General features: G+C 34.5%; 1 protein-coding gene across 8 annotated transcripts in view; it reads right to left on the bottom strand.

The window, feature by feature from the left end:
• Positions 1 to 20,954, bottom strand: part of LOC112043643 (sex determination protein fruitless) — a 127,391-nt gene that overhangs the window by 21,880 nt on the left and 84,557 nt on the right. For 4 of the 8 annotated variants that reach the window (XM_052883865.1, XM_052883862.1, XM_052883863.1 and 1 more), the window contains 3 exons: positions 5,662 to 5,813; positions 1,479 to 1,616; positions 1,301 to 1,402 (listed from right to left, as the gene is read on the bottom strand). In XM_052883865.1, coding sequence (XP_052739825.1) covers positions 1,301 to 1,402; positions 1,479 to 1,616; positions 5,662 to 5,813 — 392 coding nt within the window. Of the gene's footprint in view, positions 1 to 1,300; positions 1,403 to 1,478; positions 1,617 to 5,661; positions 5,814 to 6,095; positions 6,120 to 6,268; positions 6,546 to 6,613; positions 6,775 to 13,327; positions 13,715 to 20,954 lie in introns of those variants that run through there. The other 4 variants (XM_024079155.2, XM_024079153.2, XM_024079154.2 and 1 more) reach the window with 4 other exon arrangements.

The raw sequence follows: 20,954 nt of genomic DNA, 5'->3' as shown, positions 1-20,954 counted from the left end.
TGTCCCGAAGAGCTCGTTATGTCAGTCCTGGTCATCATCATTAACATACAGTCAAACTTTATCACCGTAAGCCCACCAACTAGCTTTGGAGCATGGCCTAGCCCTGTAATAGGCCATATAAATGGGCTGATAATGATAGGAGGGGATATGAAGCTTAGACCCACCACATTCCGTCAATGTGGGCAGGTTTAGGCTTATGTAACGACCACTATCAGGCATTAATGATAATAACTGCTCCCCGAGACGCAGGGGGACGCAGTGACGCAGATAACACTACCGATCTTCCCAACTCCAAACTGAGAATTTTTACTGTAATTTCTTAGAATTAAAAATATATGTAACCTAACAGATCACAGAAGTATAATCTTGAGAAATTTTGAGTAGAGGTCTACAAGTATGTACAACGAAATAACGTTATTTCAATGAACAACTGTACTTCATTTATTCCAAACCATTTCAATACATTGTATTCCGATTTGTCTAAAACCTACGCAAGAATGTTAGGTTCATTTTTCTCAACATGCGATTTCAGGAGTTATTTTCGTAACTAGACACAAAATTAGGACATGGATAATCAATCTACCAACGAGATAGCAAGCAATGCTAAAGTTGAGAAATAAAATAATTTATCTAGACAGTGTTTACATGTTATGAACATTGATACATGACCCTTTGAAATATAAGCATTTATTTTAATCTTTGTTTTTAAAACCAAATCCGGTCAAGATTTGCTTTGATTTGCAAGATTTGGCTTATGTGCACTTCTTCCCTACCCCAACCCTACTCTAAATCTACCCTTCCCGGGTTGGGAAGGGTAAATCGGTAGGGGTAGAGAAGAGATACGTTAGAGTTTACCGTATCTCTTCTCTACCCCTACAGTACCACTTCCCTACTCTGCCCTACCCTAACCCTCTTTTAAGTATTATTATGAATCGTTTGTATGGGAGTACAGAAGCGTTGTTTTTAAACTTTTTTTTTAATTATTTCTATTTTTATATTACACAAACCTTATCCTAACAATAATGAATATATAAAACCAAGACTCATCCAATTTGGTACAGTCATTCGAAAGTTATGCGGTCACATATACCTTTAACAAAGTGAATTCATCATAATTGGAGGGATACTAGAATATTGGACATATTTAATCAAAAGATATGGAACATACTCTTAAAAACTTTCTTTTGTCAAATTCTCTCATATATTGCTCTATTAAATTATTTATCATAGTAACCAATTATACAAACTACTTACAACTACAACTTACCTTACAACAACATACCTTACAACAACCACTTACCTTAGGATTTAATGTGTTGTTTTCTGTCAAACCTCTAACTTGTAAACTTTCAGCAGTCTTAAGGAACATCGGTAGCATATTTTGGCCAACATTCACCTCACCCTAGAATAAAATTATAACTTACAATGTCATACATTTAAATTTGCAGTGTTATGTATTTGTATAAAAATTCACTTGCCTTATACATGAAATCCAATAGGGACTTCATCTCTGATAACCGCACATCTTTCAGGAATATTATCGGATGTGGATGTGAATTTTGTAGGAATATACTTTCAAAATATGGAGAACATGCTGAAAGTATTGTCTGGTGTGCCTAAAACAAAAACATACAACTATAATAAAACAAAAAGAATAATAAATACTAATAGTTAAATCAAACAATAGAAATGCGGAGCTACTTGAAGGTCTTTTCATTTAAGATTATTACATGTAGAACTGTTAAGTACCATTTTTGTTTGACTATTCTTATTTTAATAAGGTCGGTTGTACTCATGTTTTCATGGTTTTAAGTAATTTTAAATTTATTACTTTAAAGTGGTTTAGTTACAATAAGTACTTAGAGACACCAATCACATTTTAGAAAAATAAGACTTAGTACCTATTGGAAGTATGTAGATAACAATTGGATAAGTAGTTAAGTTTTAATAACCAATGTTAAGCCTTTTAACAGCCATACAATAAGGATATGTACTAACACAGAACATGTAAAATTAAATGTAATAGGTAATTTTAAGTACTGATAAAGACAAGATAAATATCTTAACATTTCATAGAATCATTATGCAGCAGTGGCGTAGCGTGTCTTGGAGTGGGGCCCTGTATCAAAATTAGTTGACGGACCCAATCCCCAAAAATCTCTTTAGTTTTTTTTTTCTACTAAATCTCACCACAAGTAATTTTGGTTTTGAGTGTGGAAATATTGAAATAAACAATGAAAATGCCTAAATAACCAAATTTTCAAATTTAACGAAATTTTATGTTTCTTTTTTGGTCTATATTAAGTGAGATTGTGACTAACATTATACAAATTTTTGCTTTCACACGTAAGGGGCCCCTGTAGTTTGGGGCCCCGTATTATTCTATAAGTATATAAGTAGGCCTTTGTTATGCAGGTGCTGGGTTCAGTGTGAGGCAGAGAGAAAAACTAAGAGCGGAGCCCTGGACTTGTGTGTAAGGGTTAAAGAGATCCTTCATACATGTTGACAGTAACTTTATCTGTTTGTGTTGTTGCCCAGCCAATTTGGGTATGATCCTACCAGAGCAGCTTTGGATACCTGTCCTAACTTCTCTCTATAACCTTTGAGACTTTGGCCTAACTAGAACTGAAGCAAGGTCCTTATCATATGCTTCAGTTCTAGTTAGGCATAATATCTACAGCATATTTACTTTAAAAATTTAGCCAATAAACCATTTTTAGTTGGTTAATTTGTTTAACAATATTTATACATAATATTTATCTACTAAGTTAACAATTAGACCTGTAGGACATACTAATTAAAATAATATTAAACATTTTAACAGTAACATACATCAATGGAATGAAGGTGAGGCCATACATACACAAGTAACACAATAAATTTTGTTTTCTAAACCCTAAAACCTGCCAAACAAGTGTCATAAAATTTAGAAAGTTAAAAACTTGCAGCTCCTCAGACTCCTACCTAAACTATTCATAGTCGACCTACAAAATAAATTGCATTTTATTAGCATAAACTTTCAAAGATATTTTTTTAGGTTTAGAAACTATACATTATTAGAAGAACATCTTTACTAATGGTAAGAGAAAGAATATATTTTTATGTTCATACAAAGAGAAGATCCTTTTTGGGGTACATTATTAAGTAGTACACTATGTCAAAAATATCACTATAAAGTTATAAAACACTAGCAAACCCACACGGCATCACCCATGTGGTTCCAGTTCCCATAGGAGTACAGGGATAACATTTATAGCCTATCAAACTCGGAGATTAGCCTTCCAACAGTAAAAGAACTTCAAATTGGTTCAGTAGTTTCTAGGCCTATACAATAAAAAAAATCAAATCTGTCCTATTTATAATATTAGTATAGATAATGAATTCAATTAGTTGAGCTTTTAAATTTTTTACTTTATAAGGTGTTAATCAAAAATATGAAAATTAACTAAAGTATTTGAACAGCTGAAATCCATTAATTCCATATATTTATTTATAAGAAAAAGGTACAGCATGTTTAATATTTTAAGTTAATTATTCATTATCCCTATTATATATATGTTAATTATTCATTGTCTTTGCTATAAACCTCACGGAGCCCGAGACCTTTCCAACGAATGCAAAACCGTGGAAATCGGTTCGTGCGTTCTGGAGTTATAGCATCAGGAAGGAAAACCCGACTTATTTTTATATAGTAGATTATTTAAATAATATCTTACATTCCAACATCAGACTACACTACAGCTTGTTTATTTAATAATTTATAAACACATTTAGCTTACAAATGCATTATAAAATAATATAAGAAGTATGAAAAAAATCAAGAACTTTTTATATATAATAAATAATCTAAATACATATAACTCATAATTTGACTGACTGACTGACATAGTGATCTATCAACGCACAGCCCAAACCACAAGATGAATCAGGCTGAAATTTGGCATGCAGGTAGATGATATGGCATAGGCATCCGCTAAGAAAGGATTTAGATCAATTCTACCCCCAAGGGGATAAAATAGGGGATGAAAGTTTGTCAATTTTAAACTGATTAGCCTGAGACTTTGCATGCCCAAAGCTACTATGACGTAGGCATCCCTTAAGAAAGGATTTTGATAAATTCCACTCCTAAAGGGATAACATAGGGGATGAAAGTTTGTATAAATCTTCTTAGATTTTCGACTGATTAACCGAAATTAAAGATTGGAGCTACTATGATGAAGATGTTCGCTTAAATTGGATTTTGATAAATTCAACCCCCATGGGGATAAAATAGGGGATGATGGTGGATCTCCTTTGTGCTGCGGCTACTAATGCGATTTTGCTGAAATTTGGATTAGAAGTAGATTTTAATCTGGGTTAATTTTAATCCATTTTCATCCCGGAAAAATCCATGGTTCCCGCGGGATTTGACAAACTGAATTCCACGCGGACGAAGTCGCGGGAGTCCGCTAGTTATATAATAAATATATTGATATAATATTTTTAATAATTTTATAAATAATCATATCAAGTTTAGCTTCTAACAAAATCCAATATAAATGCAAAACCTTTATTAAACTATTTTTTACATCTATAACATAATTTACATTTGAAATGTTTTTATAGTAATTACCAAGGCATCATTTAGTTTATTTAGATTTAGTAAATATTTAAATCTACAACTGGACTGCCTTGGCTTAGTGGCTCATCAAATGGCAACATTTGACATGGAATGCTAAAACATTAATATTATAATGTTTCATCTTATTTAAAATTTAATAAGTTAATTGAATTTAATATTGTCTTTAAGGGAGATTGTTTGGCAAGCTCAATAACATTTTTCAATTTATACTAAAGCCATACTGGACGTGCAGTTTAACAACAAACAAATTAGAAATGAAGGTGGAAAACACACGTCTTTTCATTATTTATTGTTTGTTTATAAAATGTTATTCAAAACATATTAACTATATCTGATTGTTCTAAGCTTATTAATATAAATCAAATTTATTTTCATTGTTTTAAGAACTAGTTAATTATAATGATTATAAAGTGTGAAATGACTAACGATTTATACCCTCATTTTTAATTTGTTTGTTGGTAAACAGGACACATTGATTATGGCATAAGTAAAGTAATGTGTTTAATTGATTAAACATACTATCATCACAATAAAAATATCAACAAATTGTAACACCAGTATGAATAACTGTATGATACTAAAGCATAACTCTCGATTGTTTACTATTGTAATGCATGTCGTTATGATATAATAATAAACACTGCACTGACATGACAACAGCTTTTAATTTACATAAACCTCATACAATGTGGTAATAACTGGTTTAAATTACATTATTATCAATTAATTAAATAACAAATGAATACTCAAATATGAATTTTACTCACTGTCTGAATTTTTGTATTTCAGATGAATTCTGTTTTATTTATCAATAAATAATATGCTATTTAAACTCATGTTTAATATTTACTGATAACAAAATAATGTATGGTAAATAGAATTTTGTATTAGTGCATATACTACACTTTAAGAAAAATTAAGTCTTCAGATCTTTTTCAATATTTTACTGGTGCAAAACAAGTTGTAGATATGTGATGACTTTGGCACTATCAGTTTCCTAAATAGCTCCGTGTTAGTGTACATAATTGTGTAAATATTACCTTGACTGTCTCTCCATCGCAAGCAAGCGTGACATCGCATAGGGCTTCTCTTTGTAATAGGCTTGCAAGCACATCTGTCAGGTTGTTTGGGTGATTGTTCCAGCGCAAACAAAATTGCTGGTCCATTGTTGGTGCTAATGTCAGTGACCGTGCTGAAAACATTTACCAAAATGTAATTAACTGCCTCACCAGCCCTATAAGTAACACATAAAAATTCGCAATACAGCAAATCTATAAATTTAGTTCAGCTGAATGTTTAATAAAAATATTCCATACTCGGCGCTAAGACTAATTTTAATTACACGTGTGGTGGTTATCAAATTTACATTAAAGCATTGTGCAAAAAATTGGCGGCCATAGGGCCTAGATAGTAGAGCGCAGAGATAAGTGACATCAGCGGCTCGAATTAACAGGGGCCGCGGGCAGAAGCTTACTGTACTCCACATTGACAGTTAGACCGAGCGCCGACACATATCTACTTGTTGCATGCTCCGACTGAGACCATACATTATGTAATTTAAGTCCAGAAAGCAGACGGCGGGGCCACCGACCCTACGGGATGCGAAAACCTCTAGTCGCCTATAAAACGAGTTTAGAAAAGTAGTACCGCTGGCCAAAAAAATCGCAACATGCTGACACCGTTATAATCGCCAAGCTGGATGTGCCAGTTGCTAATTTCAAACGCGTGCTTTCGGGAATTTGATAATGCACCATTACTGCCGTTGTCACAAATCACCCCGCGTGCCTGGAAATTTGCGGCCGAAGGACGAACGGGATTTCTAAACGCGTAGTTGTGTCAACTTTGACTATTCGTAGCGCCATTTGCCGATCCCGTATCTCAGAATCTCAAAATTATCAATCAACAATGAAATTTTCTATAACGCACAATTTGTTCACTATCACAAAACCAAAACAACTGTATCGCACACAAAGTCAATATTTCCTAACTCACCATTTGCAAAATTTTTGCCATCACAAACGCCACCCGACCCCTACCTTGCACTGTCTTTTTGACCACACACACATCTCGATTTCCGTGTTCACTCACGGCACCTCACGGCCTTCGGAATATCTTTCACATCATAATCGCCAACTATTCGCAACGCGAACTTCATACGTTTCTAAACGACGCGCTAAATTCAAATTTTGCAATGTTGTTTTTCTCGTTCGATTTAAGCAATCGAATAGTCTGGGACACATAAATCTCCCCTAATGTATAAAATTAAGTAAAATATGTATATTAGAATATATATTATTAAGTATTAAATAGTAATAATATTAAACTCAACAATTTCATTAAATTGTTCAGTTAACTGAAATGAGGTTATGATGATAAAAACAATTGACTTTAGAGATAAACTGTGCAAAAAGTAAATGTTTATGCGTTTTATATCAAGTCATGAAAGATTTTAAGCGCAGAAACACATCGAATATTAATATAAATCACTAAATCTTTAGGTTTATTAACATTGGCCTTGACATTTTTGTTATCACAAATTTGCACATCCTCTGATATCTTATGGTGGCGCCATCTGTAACAACGTTGTGTTTATCTACTGCAACATAATTTTCAAGGCTGTGGATAGATGGCGCTATATTTTGCAATGCGAAATAGTTGCGTTTCGTCACCGCTCAGGGCAGTGACCTTTTGATTATATGTATACCTATTTACTCGCGTGTAAACTGTAAACTTTAAAAAGTTAACTTTCTGGATTCGATGCGATAAATGGAGTACTTTTCTTCGACTACTTATTCGTTTTATTGACTGTTGTGTTGAGTAGGTATATGTGTAACTTATTAAAAAAAGAAAACATCTGACCGAACGTGACGCATTTGGAGAACGCCGAAGACTTTGGTCTTCGTCTGGAATTTGGTTTTATAAAGGTCTCTTAAAAAAATAAAATTTATATACCTACCTATGCATTTTTTATATTACCTATGTTTTTTTGGCTTCATTTTATGTGAGGTTGAGGATAATGTTTTACTAATTTTTGCTTTCCCACGTAAAGGGCCCCCTGTAGCTCAGGGGCCCCGTATAATAAAGGCTGATACGGCGGTAGCTACGCCACTGGCCCCAACCTAACTTATGATACCTATGTGGAAAACCGTCGCCTCAAACAAAGTAACACGTGGTAACACTTCGAAGGGTTCTTGAATCTTGATAGGAAGTTAGTATCCCACCCTTGACTCCACCTGTGTTGGCAAAGCAAAGGGTTTACCAGTGGTGTAGTGTGGGTTTTTAAATTATCATTTTAAAGTTAAAACATTTTATTCAAAGGACCTGCTGTATAAAATCGTACCTATAACTATACCTATATTTTTTGGTGCTATATTTTGTCTAATGAGCTATATGAGGCGTGCTTTGGATTTCCATTTTTTTTTGCAATTGGCACAATCAAACCACTCCGTCTAATATGCCGCCATGGCCTCCCGTCTCAGTGATAAGCCACTGTTTTAACTTTTTAAGTCTCTGAAGCAACGTACCGGCAACCATAAGTTTCAGCTACCGGAACATAGCCGCTTGTCAGCAGAAATCTGTATGGCGGTTTTACGTGTTACTTAGCCTTAACCTTGCCTACAAACTATTTAATCATCAGACCGGAAAACAGCTGTGTTGTTTGAAGGCAGAAATAAGCATGGCCACTGTGTTTATATCAGTTTTCATCACGTTTATCTTACTTTAATATGTAGGTACCTACTACTCTGGTAAGTTTAACTTTAAGCTTGCCACTACTCATCGCATAACTTTTTTTTTGTATCAAGGAAAAGAAAAACATAAACAAATATAGGTATTTACCATGACGATTCAAAACGAACTAAATGCTATCACTGAAGGAAGATAATACTTTGAGTTGACTTTTTTTTGAAGGGGGGGGGGGCTCCCCATGGACACCCGTGTTGGGTAGTACCTACCAGACCTACCAGAGTCTTTAAACTGGACACTAGAAACCCCTCTAACCTTCTAAACGCTGGTGTCCCTGCCATAAAACCACCAATAAATTAGTTTTGAGTTTGACTAAATAGGTAGTAGGTATAACTTGCTTGGGTGAGCTTTAGTACAAAGATCTCTACTGTAACTAAAAATGGCAATTTCTCATGCCAACTTTGAATTCATTAATTATTATTATTTATCGCATAGATACAAGCCTCGACCTCACAAGTACTCACCTAACTACTCAGGATTAGGTTATTGAACTTCACAGTAAATCGAGAATTAGTTTTTTGTCCCAGTAGAATCAAAGTACCTACCTACCTAGTTGTTAAAAGAGATACATAAGCATCTACCTACTCGTATTAGGTACGGTTAGATAGTGCTAATAGTAACATTTTAAGCATCACTACTCGCAGGTATATTTTTATAAACAGAACATAAACCCTAGCTGAGTTTGTTGTGGACCAAGGCGAAGAACCCTCGTCAATGGATTTGATGTTTATTTTAATAAAGTCTAAAATAGTTAATAGGCCAGCAGGAGTTTTTGAGGCAACCTTCTCATTATATTTTCAACATACTAAATTTGATATAAAACACTTTTGATCTAATATACAGTTGGATGATGGGTTCTAATATCTTCTACTATAAGTATTTCTGACTTTAAACTGATGCTGTGTTCCGGTCAAGGAATAAGACATGAGACTTAACACCTACTATGCCTTACACAGAATATTGTGCGACTGCCCTTAACATATTTTGATAAAGGCTGTCCTTGGTGTATACTCCTATATTCTTTGGGCTATAGTTTTCCACATAAAATAATCATGGGTCAATAGTTGGGTTGTTGCTTCATTTATTGGCTATTATTGTGTCAATTATTTCAAATTCACGACTGACTTATTCTATTTACATCTATTACATAGATTTAATAATATAGTATACGCGTTACCAATAAGGTAACGTTTGAACCAATTTCCATATTTATGGAAATTGGTTCAAACGTTACCTTATTAATAAATGAAATCCGTTTTCTAAGGAGTAAACTTCAAAAGTAAAATCGTTTCTGTAACTAAGTATTCTTCTTCTTAAAGTGCCAATAATCTAAGACTATCGAAAGTCGGCGATCGTTTTGGCAATCTGAATCTTGGACACAGTAGCCCTTAATAGCGAACAGGTTTATTTACTAAGTAGGTATAAGTGCGTGTAAACCAAGTCCCACAAGAGTTATTGTTATAGTCTGTATTCTGTAGTCTGTAGTGGAAGGTTGTTTATCACAGAGGAGACAGTCGTTAGCGTATGCACAGGTTTGAAATATCTTACTTGACACCAGAGCTCGCCGGCGGGCGATTGGTGGATCGATTTCAAAGTGAATGTGTACACGTGAATCAATTAATGAAGCTGCATCAGATAGTCAACGTGTATTGATATGGTAGGGTTGTCTACTCCGACTTGTTCTTATACAAAAATAATATAATTCTGCAACTAATCTCACGTGCAGATATGGAGTAAGATACCTTAGATCAAGTTTCTTCAAATACTTAGTTTCTTTACCCAAACTTTTATTTGAATATTAGCATCAATGGGTTTAATCCCAGCCGGCTGGATTGTTGTCGTAAAATTCTTCCCGAAAAATGGAAGGGGAGGGAATATTGGTGATATTTCATTTGGCCTAGAGTATAAGCAGAGCAATACGTCATTCACAGGACATGCAAAGAAAATTCCTATCCTACAAAGATCTTTCCTGTGTCCTGTCCATCAACTCGAGGCGTAGATGTTAAGTCATGTGCCTGATCACACCGGCAATCATGCTCTTCATGCAACACATCAATGCTGTTTGGCGACCGACCTAAACATGGCGATAGTACCTTACTTCTCCGAACGACCTCTGTCACAAAACGCTCTACGTGGCTTGATTTGCCTTGCCGAGAAAATAAATCTTTATCGGTTGATATTCATTTGTAGATGAGGTACTAACTTTATCATCCTCTGCTAAATTATGTCTGGGCATTGGTCTTCTCATTTTAAATAAGACGAATCTTAGCATTCCATGGATACACCTTGCAGGTGACGGGTCCATTGTGTGGCAGAGAGAAAAACTCCGAGAGTTCTAATTCTACCAAGGTCAAGGTCTTTAAGCAGTTTATAGAGAGATTCTGCTGGTATTTCTCCCACATTATATATTTATTAAAAAAAGTGTATAATATACTTGGCTTATTACGTTCCATCAGATGGATACAACGATTTATAAGACAGTAATGTATGCAGTGTGTTCATTACGGCGTGATGAGAGTGGCTCCTCGTGTCACTCGGTAATGTAATGCAGTGCAAATGAGTCAATCTCCACGAGGCGGGTGGCCACACAACGCTATTAGGAAATCGATTCGTTCTCTACCCCCATCGACGTTTCGATTGTCCTCGTAATGGGGAAAGTGATTTAAATTAATAATTAAATCCCCTTTGAGCTTAATCTGGCTCCATGAACATCGAATCTGAGTTGCGGTTCGGTAATAGATTAACACTGTCTATGCACCTACACTACACGAATATGCTGCAACGGTTGGAACCTGGAGGAAATTGCTGAGCAAATCGACACCTAACCGTTATATCAGGGACGTGTAACGAACGCGTCTTACTCGCAACTCACAAGAAGAAAGAAAGATTTTTATTTGGCAAAACACAGAAAAGGAAATCATGAAACATAAATACAATAGAAAAATAATTATATTACTATCAAATTTTGTGAGTGTCCCAGTGTATGTTATTGATGAAAACTATGGAATAAAACATGATCTCTTAAATAGCGTCGATTCGAAAGAGTAAAACAGCGAGCGAAAATATTTAATAAAAAATTTGAATAAAATGTCATGAAGTTTCCGGTCCATTTGCTTTCTCTCAACCCTTGCGCCCTAGGCTTCAGCCTAATTAGCCTATTAGGTGAATTAAGCTTGTAACGAGAGCTTGTGAACAAACACTCTATTAGAAGAGCAAGAAGAGAAAAAACAATCCACTATAGGTTTCTAGCAGATACAACGAGCGGAGAGCCGTTTAAAAGTTCACCACAATCTGTATATAGTTTACATTTTTATAATGCCTGCAATTTAAGAATAACGTAAGAAAAATGAAGAAACGAGCGAATGAGCGATGAGAAATTTACAAAAATGTTACATATGTATTAATAATGACAGATCAAAGAAAAAAATCCCTATATCCCAGTAAACTAATAACTGTCGATTCTTAAAGAAGGTTTCTTGTGACACCTTCAATCTATAACGTGAGTAAAGAAAAATAATTTACTACTTTAGATCGAGCGAAAGGCTGATGGGTTCACGAAGTTGGAATATTTAATGTAGATTTCTTGTGAAATCTGCATTTTAATAATGACTTGATCAAACAGAACACAATTTACTACAGGTATCAGATACAGCTAGCAACGGGGCGATTGAAAATTCACAAAATTTGTTTTTGTGACACATGTAATCCAATAAAGACTTGAGCAAAGTAAACGTAAAAGTAAAATAATCCCTTAACAGATAATGCGAGCGAAGAGCTGATTGGAAATTCAGAAAATTTAGCAGAATTTCTTTTGTGACACCCAATCAAATCTGCAATCAAATAATGACATAAGGAAAACTAATTTCCTATAGGTATGAGTGTCAAATACAGCGAGCGAAGGGCCGATTGAAATCTCACTAAATTTGATAAAATCTGTATTCAGTGTAGCTTTCTTGTGACACCTGCAATCTAATAATGACGTGAGCGGGAAAGTCGACCACGCTGCACTTAGTTTTCCAATCTAAACAATAGAAATTCAACGGGTGCACGGCCCGCGGGACGTTGATCTATCTCTATGTAAATTATGCGACGGGAAATAACACCGACTTGTGCTCATCGACACGTCAGCACGTGGTACGAGACGCCGGCGTGCCGAAACTAGTTTTTATTTTAGACAAACAATCGAAATGAACGTCCGAGAGGAGACTGATCCCTTTAAACTCTTCTACCGCCACTATGTATTTTTTTATTGGCTGAAAGGTTATAGAATAAAGCTGTTTGAAGCTCTTTCTATTTGAAAGAAGACATTTTCCAAATGATTGATGATACGCGAAGACGAGGAAGAGCTTAAAAATTACCTCAAACGTACAGATATGTGTCACCTCCATCGATCTCCTATTAAAAAGTGGATGCACAAACAGTGCCCATAAAACGTCCCCACTCAATGAGTGCCAAACACTGCTTCTTGACACTCAATTCAAGTAGTCGCATTTGCAAATTCAACCTTGAACTTAATCCTTAAGGTTGAATTTCCTGTGAATTTGGAATTTTATTGAATATTGGACTGACTATAGTGTAATCTAGGATTAGGTCTAATTTACATTGCGAATCTATGTGGATATCGTTTGTTAAATATTGAGAATGGAATGCGACTGTTAGGATCGATGGCCACAATTCTGCAATAACATTTTGTCTTGAACTTTCATTTAAAATATAAAAAAATCTTTTTTTTAATTTTTGGAACATACCAATAAAAAGTAGAATCATAATGATACGCTTCGCAGTATTAATACATACTTACCGTTAGAATACCTACCTGAAAATGAGATAAACGGTAAAATATACTCAGAGGCACAATTATCCGCGTCCGTATTTTATTTTATACTAGCGTCATATTAAGGTGGGTGGGGTGGGTAAATAATTGTGCCTCTGAATATATAGCCTTAGTATTAATTTACTTACCTCATTATTAGCACGTACTCGTACACCGAAAAAAATTCGCCGAGCGAACGCGAGCATAAGACCACCATCTTCAATAATAATCCGAGGGACCTGAAGCTCTCTGCTAGAGAGAGAGAATTACTGTTCTCTGCTCTATACATCTTAACTCTTAATAAAATTTGTAGGCGTCGTTGTAAAGTTAGCAACAATTCGCTAAGCAGTTGACGTAGTGTGTATTGTTTTTGTGTTTTATGTAAATTGCAGCTTGAATAATTTTCAAAATTATTATTTTAACTTTTTATTTTATGTAACTTTGACTTCACACCTAAAACAAAAGGCCAAATTCAAAATTAAGAGAGACGATGTCAGCATCATCTCTCTTAATTTATTTTTTTTTGTTAATGATATGCTATTTTTGAGTCAGTAACGAATAGTGGGTATTGATTCGTAAAATATTTTTTTTGATTGAAAAAAAAAACTAAACCCTTATTTGTACTATTTTATTTTTACAGTTTTTAGAAAATCCTAAAATAAAAAGTTTTACTAATTCTAATTTATCGCGGACGATAGCCAATTTTGGGTCAATGCCAAGAAGTAACGAAAGTTGAGGATGTTCGCCAAATTTGTCTCTTGAGGTCTTCATCATGTAACTTTCTATGTACCTTGCATTTTACTGCAGTGTCAATAATTTGGACAACACAAACGGTTCTCATTTGGTTCTCATTTGGTCTGTCGTTTTACCACAGTCCCTTGTACCTACTTTTATGTTAAATCTGTATTAATATAAAGTAAATCCAAAACTAAACAGACTTCTCGGAATATATTGCCTAACATTACTATTATTTGACATATATTTATTTAGAAAATTTTACCAACTTCTTCATTCTCGCGCTTGCTTTGAATTTTTAGCATTTCGAGCACTCGTATAAGGTAATATTTTAACATTTTATTATTTATTACATTTTTTATTTGTTTCCTCAGAATTAAAGGTCTGTCTTTTGGTCTGTCTGAGATTTTTTTTATACAATTTTCCTTTATTTTAAATTAATTTATTCAATAAGGTCCTCATGATGTAACTCGTTGGCACAATTAAATTTCCTTTAATAACGTTATTTAACGTTGTTTACAAAGATGTGAAAAGAGCCTTTTTAAAATAAACACCTACTTTTTTAATTGACTTTTTAATTTTGAGGGAGTAGGAAAAAGGAATTCGTCTTAATAATCATCCCATTTTATAGATGAATTATTTTTGGTACATACAGCCAGTCAAAAGAACTTCAATTTCGTAGAGGAGAGGGAATAAGAGGTTGACGTATCGTTGTCGTGAACACAAAAAAGGGGAGTCAGAATTTGTCAAAAATAATGAACCCAAAATTTTATTCCTATTAGAATCCCCCCGTTAATTTTATTTTAATTTTATTCCTTCACAAAATTTTCAATATTATAGCTATAACTTATACATTTTTGTTGCAAACTTTTATTAGTTTTTTGTAGTAAGTGTGAGTGTTGGTAAAATGATGTGTACTGATGCATATGTGTAGTCAGGAACAATGTAAGCTATTTCGCATTGCAGTTTGTTGATTTCGCAAGCATCTGAAATAAAAAATAACAGTCATTAATTACATGAAACTGTATATCCTGAAAAAGAAGTAAAAAAATTGTGATGCGTAGTAAGCTTGTAGACGAAGCCTGTCTAAGTTTTTCATACATCTCGTCGTTGATTGCTAAGGGATCACGCACACTATGTGGCCACGATCAAGACTGGTCGTTGGCCGTGGTCACAGAAACTACGGTAAACCTGTGACCAGATTTGTTTTATATATGGTTGGCCCATTTAAAGATAGGCCCCGAGAACGATAAAACTATACAATATCGACTGCCTATTTCTGTTAGTCAATTTTACCGATCTGGATTTATCCGATCCGAATTAGGTCTGGATTTTTTTATTTGCGCCATACTATGGAACATTTGAATCCAGTGCATCACTGTGCAGTCCATTTGTACAGTTTTATCGTTTCCGTGAGGATCGAACCTAAGCGATTGTCAGTTGTTTTACCCCACGCAATACTGGCTGGTCGGGCCGTATTGGCTGTCACAAAATTACTGCGCGAACTACGGATATTAAGCCGGATTTATATTTGTCTGACGTGTCGTGTCGTGACTTGAGAACAGAATCGGTATCATACATTTTGTATGGTAACGTTGATGTGTTGTGACATGTCGTGATGGCTTCTGATGCGTCGCATACAAAATGTATGAAACCGATTCTATTTTGATGCGTCACAATACGAAACGTCAGGGAAATGTAAATCCGCCTTAGTCGCTCTGCGCCCATGTTCATATGGATTTTTTACTTAACCTCGTGATCGTGGTCGTGGCCGAGTAGTGTGCTAGGTGCCTTAGTCCAGAATGTAGGTACGTGCTAGCGTTCAAGTTTGTGTTTTGCACCCTAACAATTACAGGACGCATCGATTTCGTCACTATTGTGAATACTGGGCCGTAGAAAATGAGCTGAGCAATTATAGTGCATTTCTGTTATGACCATATCTATTCGTATATTGGTTACTATGATCTATTATGGATTACTAGGTTAAACAGTTAAGGGGTTTTCTTATGAGAAATTCTCAGACAGTGGAGTTAGGAAGTCAATTGTGTTGTTAAACTCCCGGAGTAGGAAGTCTTCGATCATACGCCTCATTTCTCTTTAGTCGTGTCTGAGTGCCGCTCTTTAGATTATTATTACAAATCAAATCTTTATTGGTTAAACATAAAAGTTTTTATAAATTTTAATGTTGAAGCCTTTTGGGCATGATGATGCCTGTGACAGAAGGCCTCACTCCTCCATAGCCAATATATCATCTGTACCTATGTATTACTAGACTGAGAACTACCTAAGTATATTCTGTTATTACGCAATGAATACATGAATGGCTACTTTTATAATGAGGTTAGTCGCCTTGGCCGACAGTAGATCTGGAAGATCCTTATGTTATTGGGTCTTGAGACAGACTTCTTTTACTGAGAGTGAGAAAAATTGTTACTTTACATTATGTAGGTACAGTAACAACTTTATTTAGTAACAAATTTAACAAATGTCTTTAATTACTATTACATTTCTAACTAACTACATTTCATTATTTTTGCATCAACTAATTTAAATATCCACTGTTTTCAAACCAAATATTCTACGAGCTTCTAAAGTGAGAATAACGTCAGTATTATAATATTTTTTACGCAATTAAGTTGAAGAACAAACTTTTAGATTCATAAACCAAGTACTTATGTTGCGATTAATAGAGGTACACGCCGTTGCTAAAAATGATTTTAAATTGCACGAAATAGAATAATACTAATAGAAATATCTACTTGTACATAAAAAACTGAATAGACGCAGACGAATTAATTAAAAAAAACTTTATACTTTTACAAGAAGAAACTGTTTAAAAGACTGCTTGGATTAAATTTTAATTGGAAGGTGCGCAAATAAAAGCTGTTTTACACGAACGCTTAAGATGGTATGAGCGCCTGGTACAAACAGAAAGTAATAAACTGTTTAACCTAAGGGCTGCCGGCGACTAAAGGGCTTTCACGCCGGCGTTGTCCTGTTAACCTACTATAAAATTACGCATTGAGCCTTAATTGCTATTAAAACTTTTAATGTCATTTAAAATTCTACTGGACACTTATTTTATTATCAGCGCCTTAGAAAATTGCTGGGTTATGAATAAGAAATTAAATGAGGTGTTTTATTCAATTCTATGATACTAACTTGGTGATGATATAATTTATATTATGAATATCTAGGCTGCTTGGGTATATAGGATTTTTAGGCAAGTTAGGTAATAATGTTCATTACAGGTCATGGATACAATATACGTCATATGTGTGATATATGTAGGTATAACTAGTATTTTCACTGCTGAACTTTATTTAAAAACTGTCACCAATCGGATTCAAATCACTTTAAATCCGGATATTGAACAAGTGCCAATCACAAAACATACCTACGATATGTTTACGGTGTGTTCAATGACTGAAATATTAGATTTAGAAAATCCTTTTTTTTCTGAATAGACTTGCGCTTGACAACAATCATACCTGGTGGCAAGCAATATGAGATTTAGGTTGGAGCGCGCTTGCCTAGAAAATGCCTATTCACTCTTGCCTTGAAGGCAATTTATTTCATATAGATTGAGCTTCCAATAACAGCAATGACGGCTTCTAATTCCGTTCTTCTCGGACCAAGGCGCGTTTGGAAACCTCGTAACTTTAATTTTAAGTTTTCGTCTATTATTACCACCATTAGATTAAATTAAATTTTGACATATATCTGACCTTTCAAAAGTGCTTGTAAACTAAGCCTAATTGAAATAAAAAAATTTAGATTTTGATTTGATTTGGTTATTAGTTATTAAATGATTTAGTTACATTTTATTCTTTATAAAGTGGTTGTAAATATCCATAATCCTATTTTTTTTTTCGATAGTTCCCTAATCTGGGTAGGTAAATTAATCACCCATTTCAGGGTAGTTATGAAAAAGCGAGCGACCGATCGGCCATCCGATGGCCATTAAGGTCATTACGAGTAAAGGTCCGTTTATATCTACAGACACAGTGCGTCACAGACAAGTAGCGTGGCAGACACCCATAGACACCGTATATTTAAAGTCCTTTTCATGAAAGAAGTCCCCCAGACGCGACACTAATGTCTTAATGGCGCTCATTGTCATTTGGTAAAAGCGGTCTTATTGTCATTTGTGTAAGGCGCTGTCAAGTTTAGTTCAGGTTATGACTCCACAGACATGAACCGCAGAGACAAAAAAATTCTTTCCGCGAATACTGGCCGGGCCTGTCAACGTCTGCGCGGCCGCGTTACGATAGATATAAATACGTTAATAAACACTGTACAGAAGAATATTAATTTGTTTGCTACGTCTGGCACGCTAAATGTCTGTAGATATAAACGGACCTTGACTCATCACTCCAAGCCAGCTCCAGCCTACTTGCCCTAGTAAAACGCAAAGGATCATTCTTCCCCGGTATGGTTTTCAAGCTTTCATAATGATTATTTTATCTTCTTTTTAATCAATAACCATACAATTGATATAACACGTGTCGTTATTGTTGCATTGCAAAGCAAGGTGGCTCAATCTCTAGAAATCTAGTAAATAGATAGTAAAATTTTATGACACTGTTATTGAAGTTGATTTTTCAAATGGTATTACATTACCAAAGTAGTCTATGCTAATGGCTACATTCGAGGTTCCAGTGGTTGCCATTAAGCAAATCGTAGTTAATAGGATATGTGAAGATATTATGCAAGTGGATCTTTTAGCTGAATGGACATTGTCCAAATATCCTGCGGCATTTAGGCGATTATTCAAAACAAACGAGTAACAAGCGGTAACATGAATGTATATTGTATCCTACATGGAAGCAACGGATATTTATTTACATGCTGATGTTAACGGTATTTAACGATGGTGGATGTGAAGCTTTAAACGGGATTTTGTTTTATAAATAATTTATGGAACACCATAACAAGTCAATGGAACAACCAAATGTTGTTTATTGATGAACCGTATGTCGCTATTATATTTAAAATACGACTTGGGCAGAAATTAGGTAAAACATTCGATGTTTTGATGAAATTGGTTAAAATAATTTCATATATTACCTTTAGTAAAATAAAATGAAAATTCATGGTTATGCTAGTATCATTAAACTGTCTCTCCAAAGAGGTTCAGCTAGTAGGCCATCTTGTGGCTGATTGTCAGTCCAGCTCGACCATACCATAATCAATCGACCATCATTCTTCAAATATTCTTCATCTTAGTTGGAACCACTCATCCCGCTATCCAGCTTTAATAGCATACTACTATTAGTACTGGATTAGCCTATAAGCTATTTAAGAAATTGCTTGGGTATCCCGTCTACAGGACCACTAGAGACGATCAAGAAAGATAAAAATTAAAACCCTTAGAATAGTCCAAAAATCGTTAAGTCAGCCATTGATGGTCAATTATTCTCACGTTTCTGCAGCGCAAACGGCAGCGAAGACGTTTCATAAGTCGAACTGTCATGCACGCAGCGAACAATACACGATCAGTTATAGTGGTGGGTGCTGCAGAAACGTGAGAATAATTGATCGTCAATGGCGTGCATTATTAAATCATGTTGTGCCAACCCATAAATGGCATAAGGTAAGAGCAAGAGTATTAAAATATACATACAGGGTGTCCCGTAATTAATAGATAAAAGCAAACGATGGAAAACACCACCTATTTATCTAAAACAAATTTGAATAGTTTTCCAAAAATCATTAGGGTGACCCAGTTATTTTATTTTTTTGGATTTTTCGATTTTTTCTATCTTGAATCAGTTTTTTAATGCTGTAGCTGCTGTAATTAAAATTTTAAAGTTCTGATTTTTGTTAAGCATTACGGATTAAATTACCAATGTACTTTAATACTATTCTTATAAATAATGTATTATTTGTTTTGTAGAAGAAGCTTTGAGTGCAATGATTATTTTTCTTTCATTAAGTTGACCCGATTTAAAAAAAATGTCCTGTAAAGAAAATTTAGGGAACTGAAGTGTACCATCACTTTAAAAACTTGTACACTTCACACTTCACTACACGAGTGTACAGGTTTTTTGAGATGGAAAATTGAGCACCTTCCATACATTTTTACCGGCAACTTTGTAACTACAAAGAGTAGACACAAGTTTTATAACAATTTACAAACCACAATAAGAGCACAAGTTTTTAAAATGACGGTACACTTCAATTCCATACATTTATTTTACAGGACATTTTTTTTAAATTGGGTCATCTTGATGAAAAAAAATTTTCAAAGCTTCTTCTACAAAACAAATAAAACATTATTTATGCAATTAATACTATAATTGGTAATTTAATCCGCAATGTTTACCAAAAATCAGATCTTTAAAATCTTAGTTACAGCGGCAACATTGATAAAACTGATTCAAGTCAGAAAAATTAGAAAAATCCGAAAAAATAAATAACTTGGTCACCCACGGATTTTAGGAAGACTATTGAAATTAGTTTTAGATAATTAAGTGGTGTATCTACTATTTGCATTTTATCCATTAAATAGGGGACACCCTGTACATATTATATTGTGTCTATGATACGTAGATTTTATTAATTCTTTGCAACTACAATATTTAAAGATAAGGGGGCATAGAGGAAGATTGCTTAGGGCTACCTTAATCCGGCACTGACTAGGTACTATAGAATATATAGTATAAACTTTTACTTATAAGGATGTTTAGTTTGTTTTAGTGAAAACATATTCTGTCTCCAAGCATAATGTACCACAAATTGGTCATAAGCTTCCATAATCCCCGCGCACGTCCGGCTGTGTACGAAGCCCGCTCGCCCGACAAACCTTGTAAACTCTGCCACACTTGTCACAGCGGTGCGCTCTCATCATTCGAGAGATACAGTCATAAGACAATACAGTCGCATTATCCTCACATTATCAAGAGCTAACGTAAGACTTAGTTGCATTATCTGTTTTTAAAAGCTTTTGTTTAAGTTAAGTTTAAGAATGTAATTGTATTTGTTTATATAGATGAAGCAGATTGCTTCAAAATTAAGTTTTAAGTTCCATCTATATAA

The sequence above is a fragment of the Bicyclus anynana genome, chromosome 10, assembly GCF_947172395.1.
Source record: "Bicyclus anynana chromosome 10, ilBicAnyn1.1, whole genome shotgun sequence".
Classification (NCBI taxonomy): domain Eukaryota; kingdom Metazoa; phylum Arthropoda; class Insecta; order Lepidoptera; family Nymphalidae; genus Bicyclus; species Bicyclus anynana.
The sequence above is the reverse complement of the archived record's forward strand: the minus strand, read 5'-3'. Positions and strand labels throughout refer to the sequence as shown.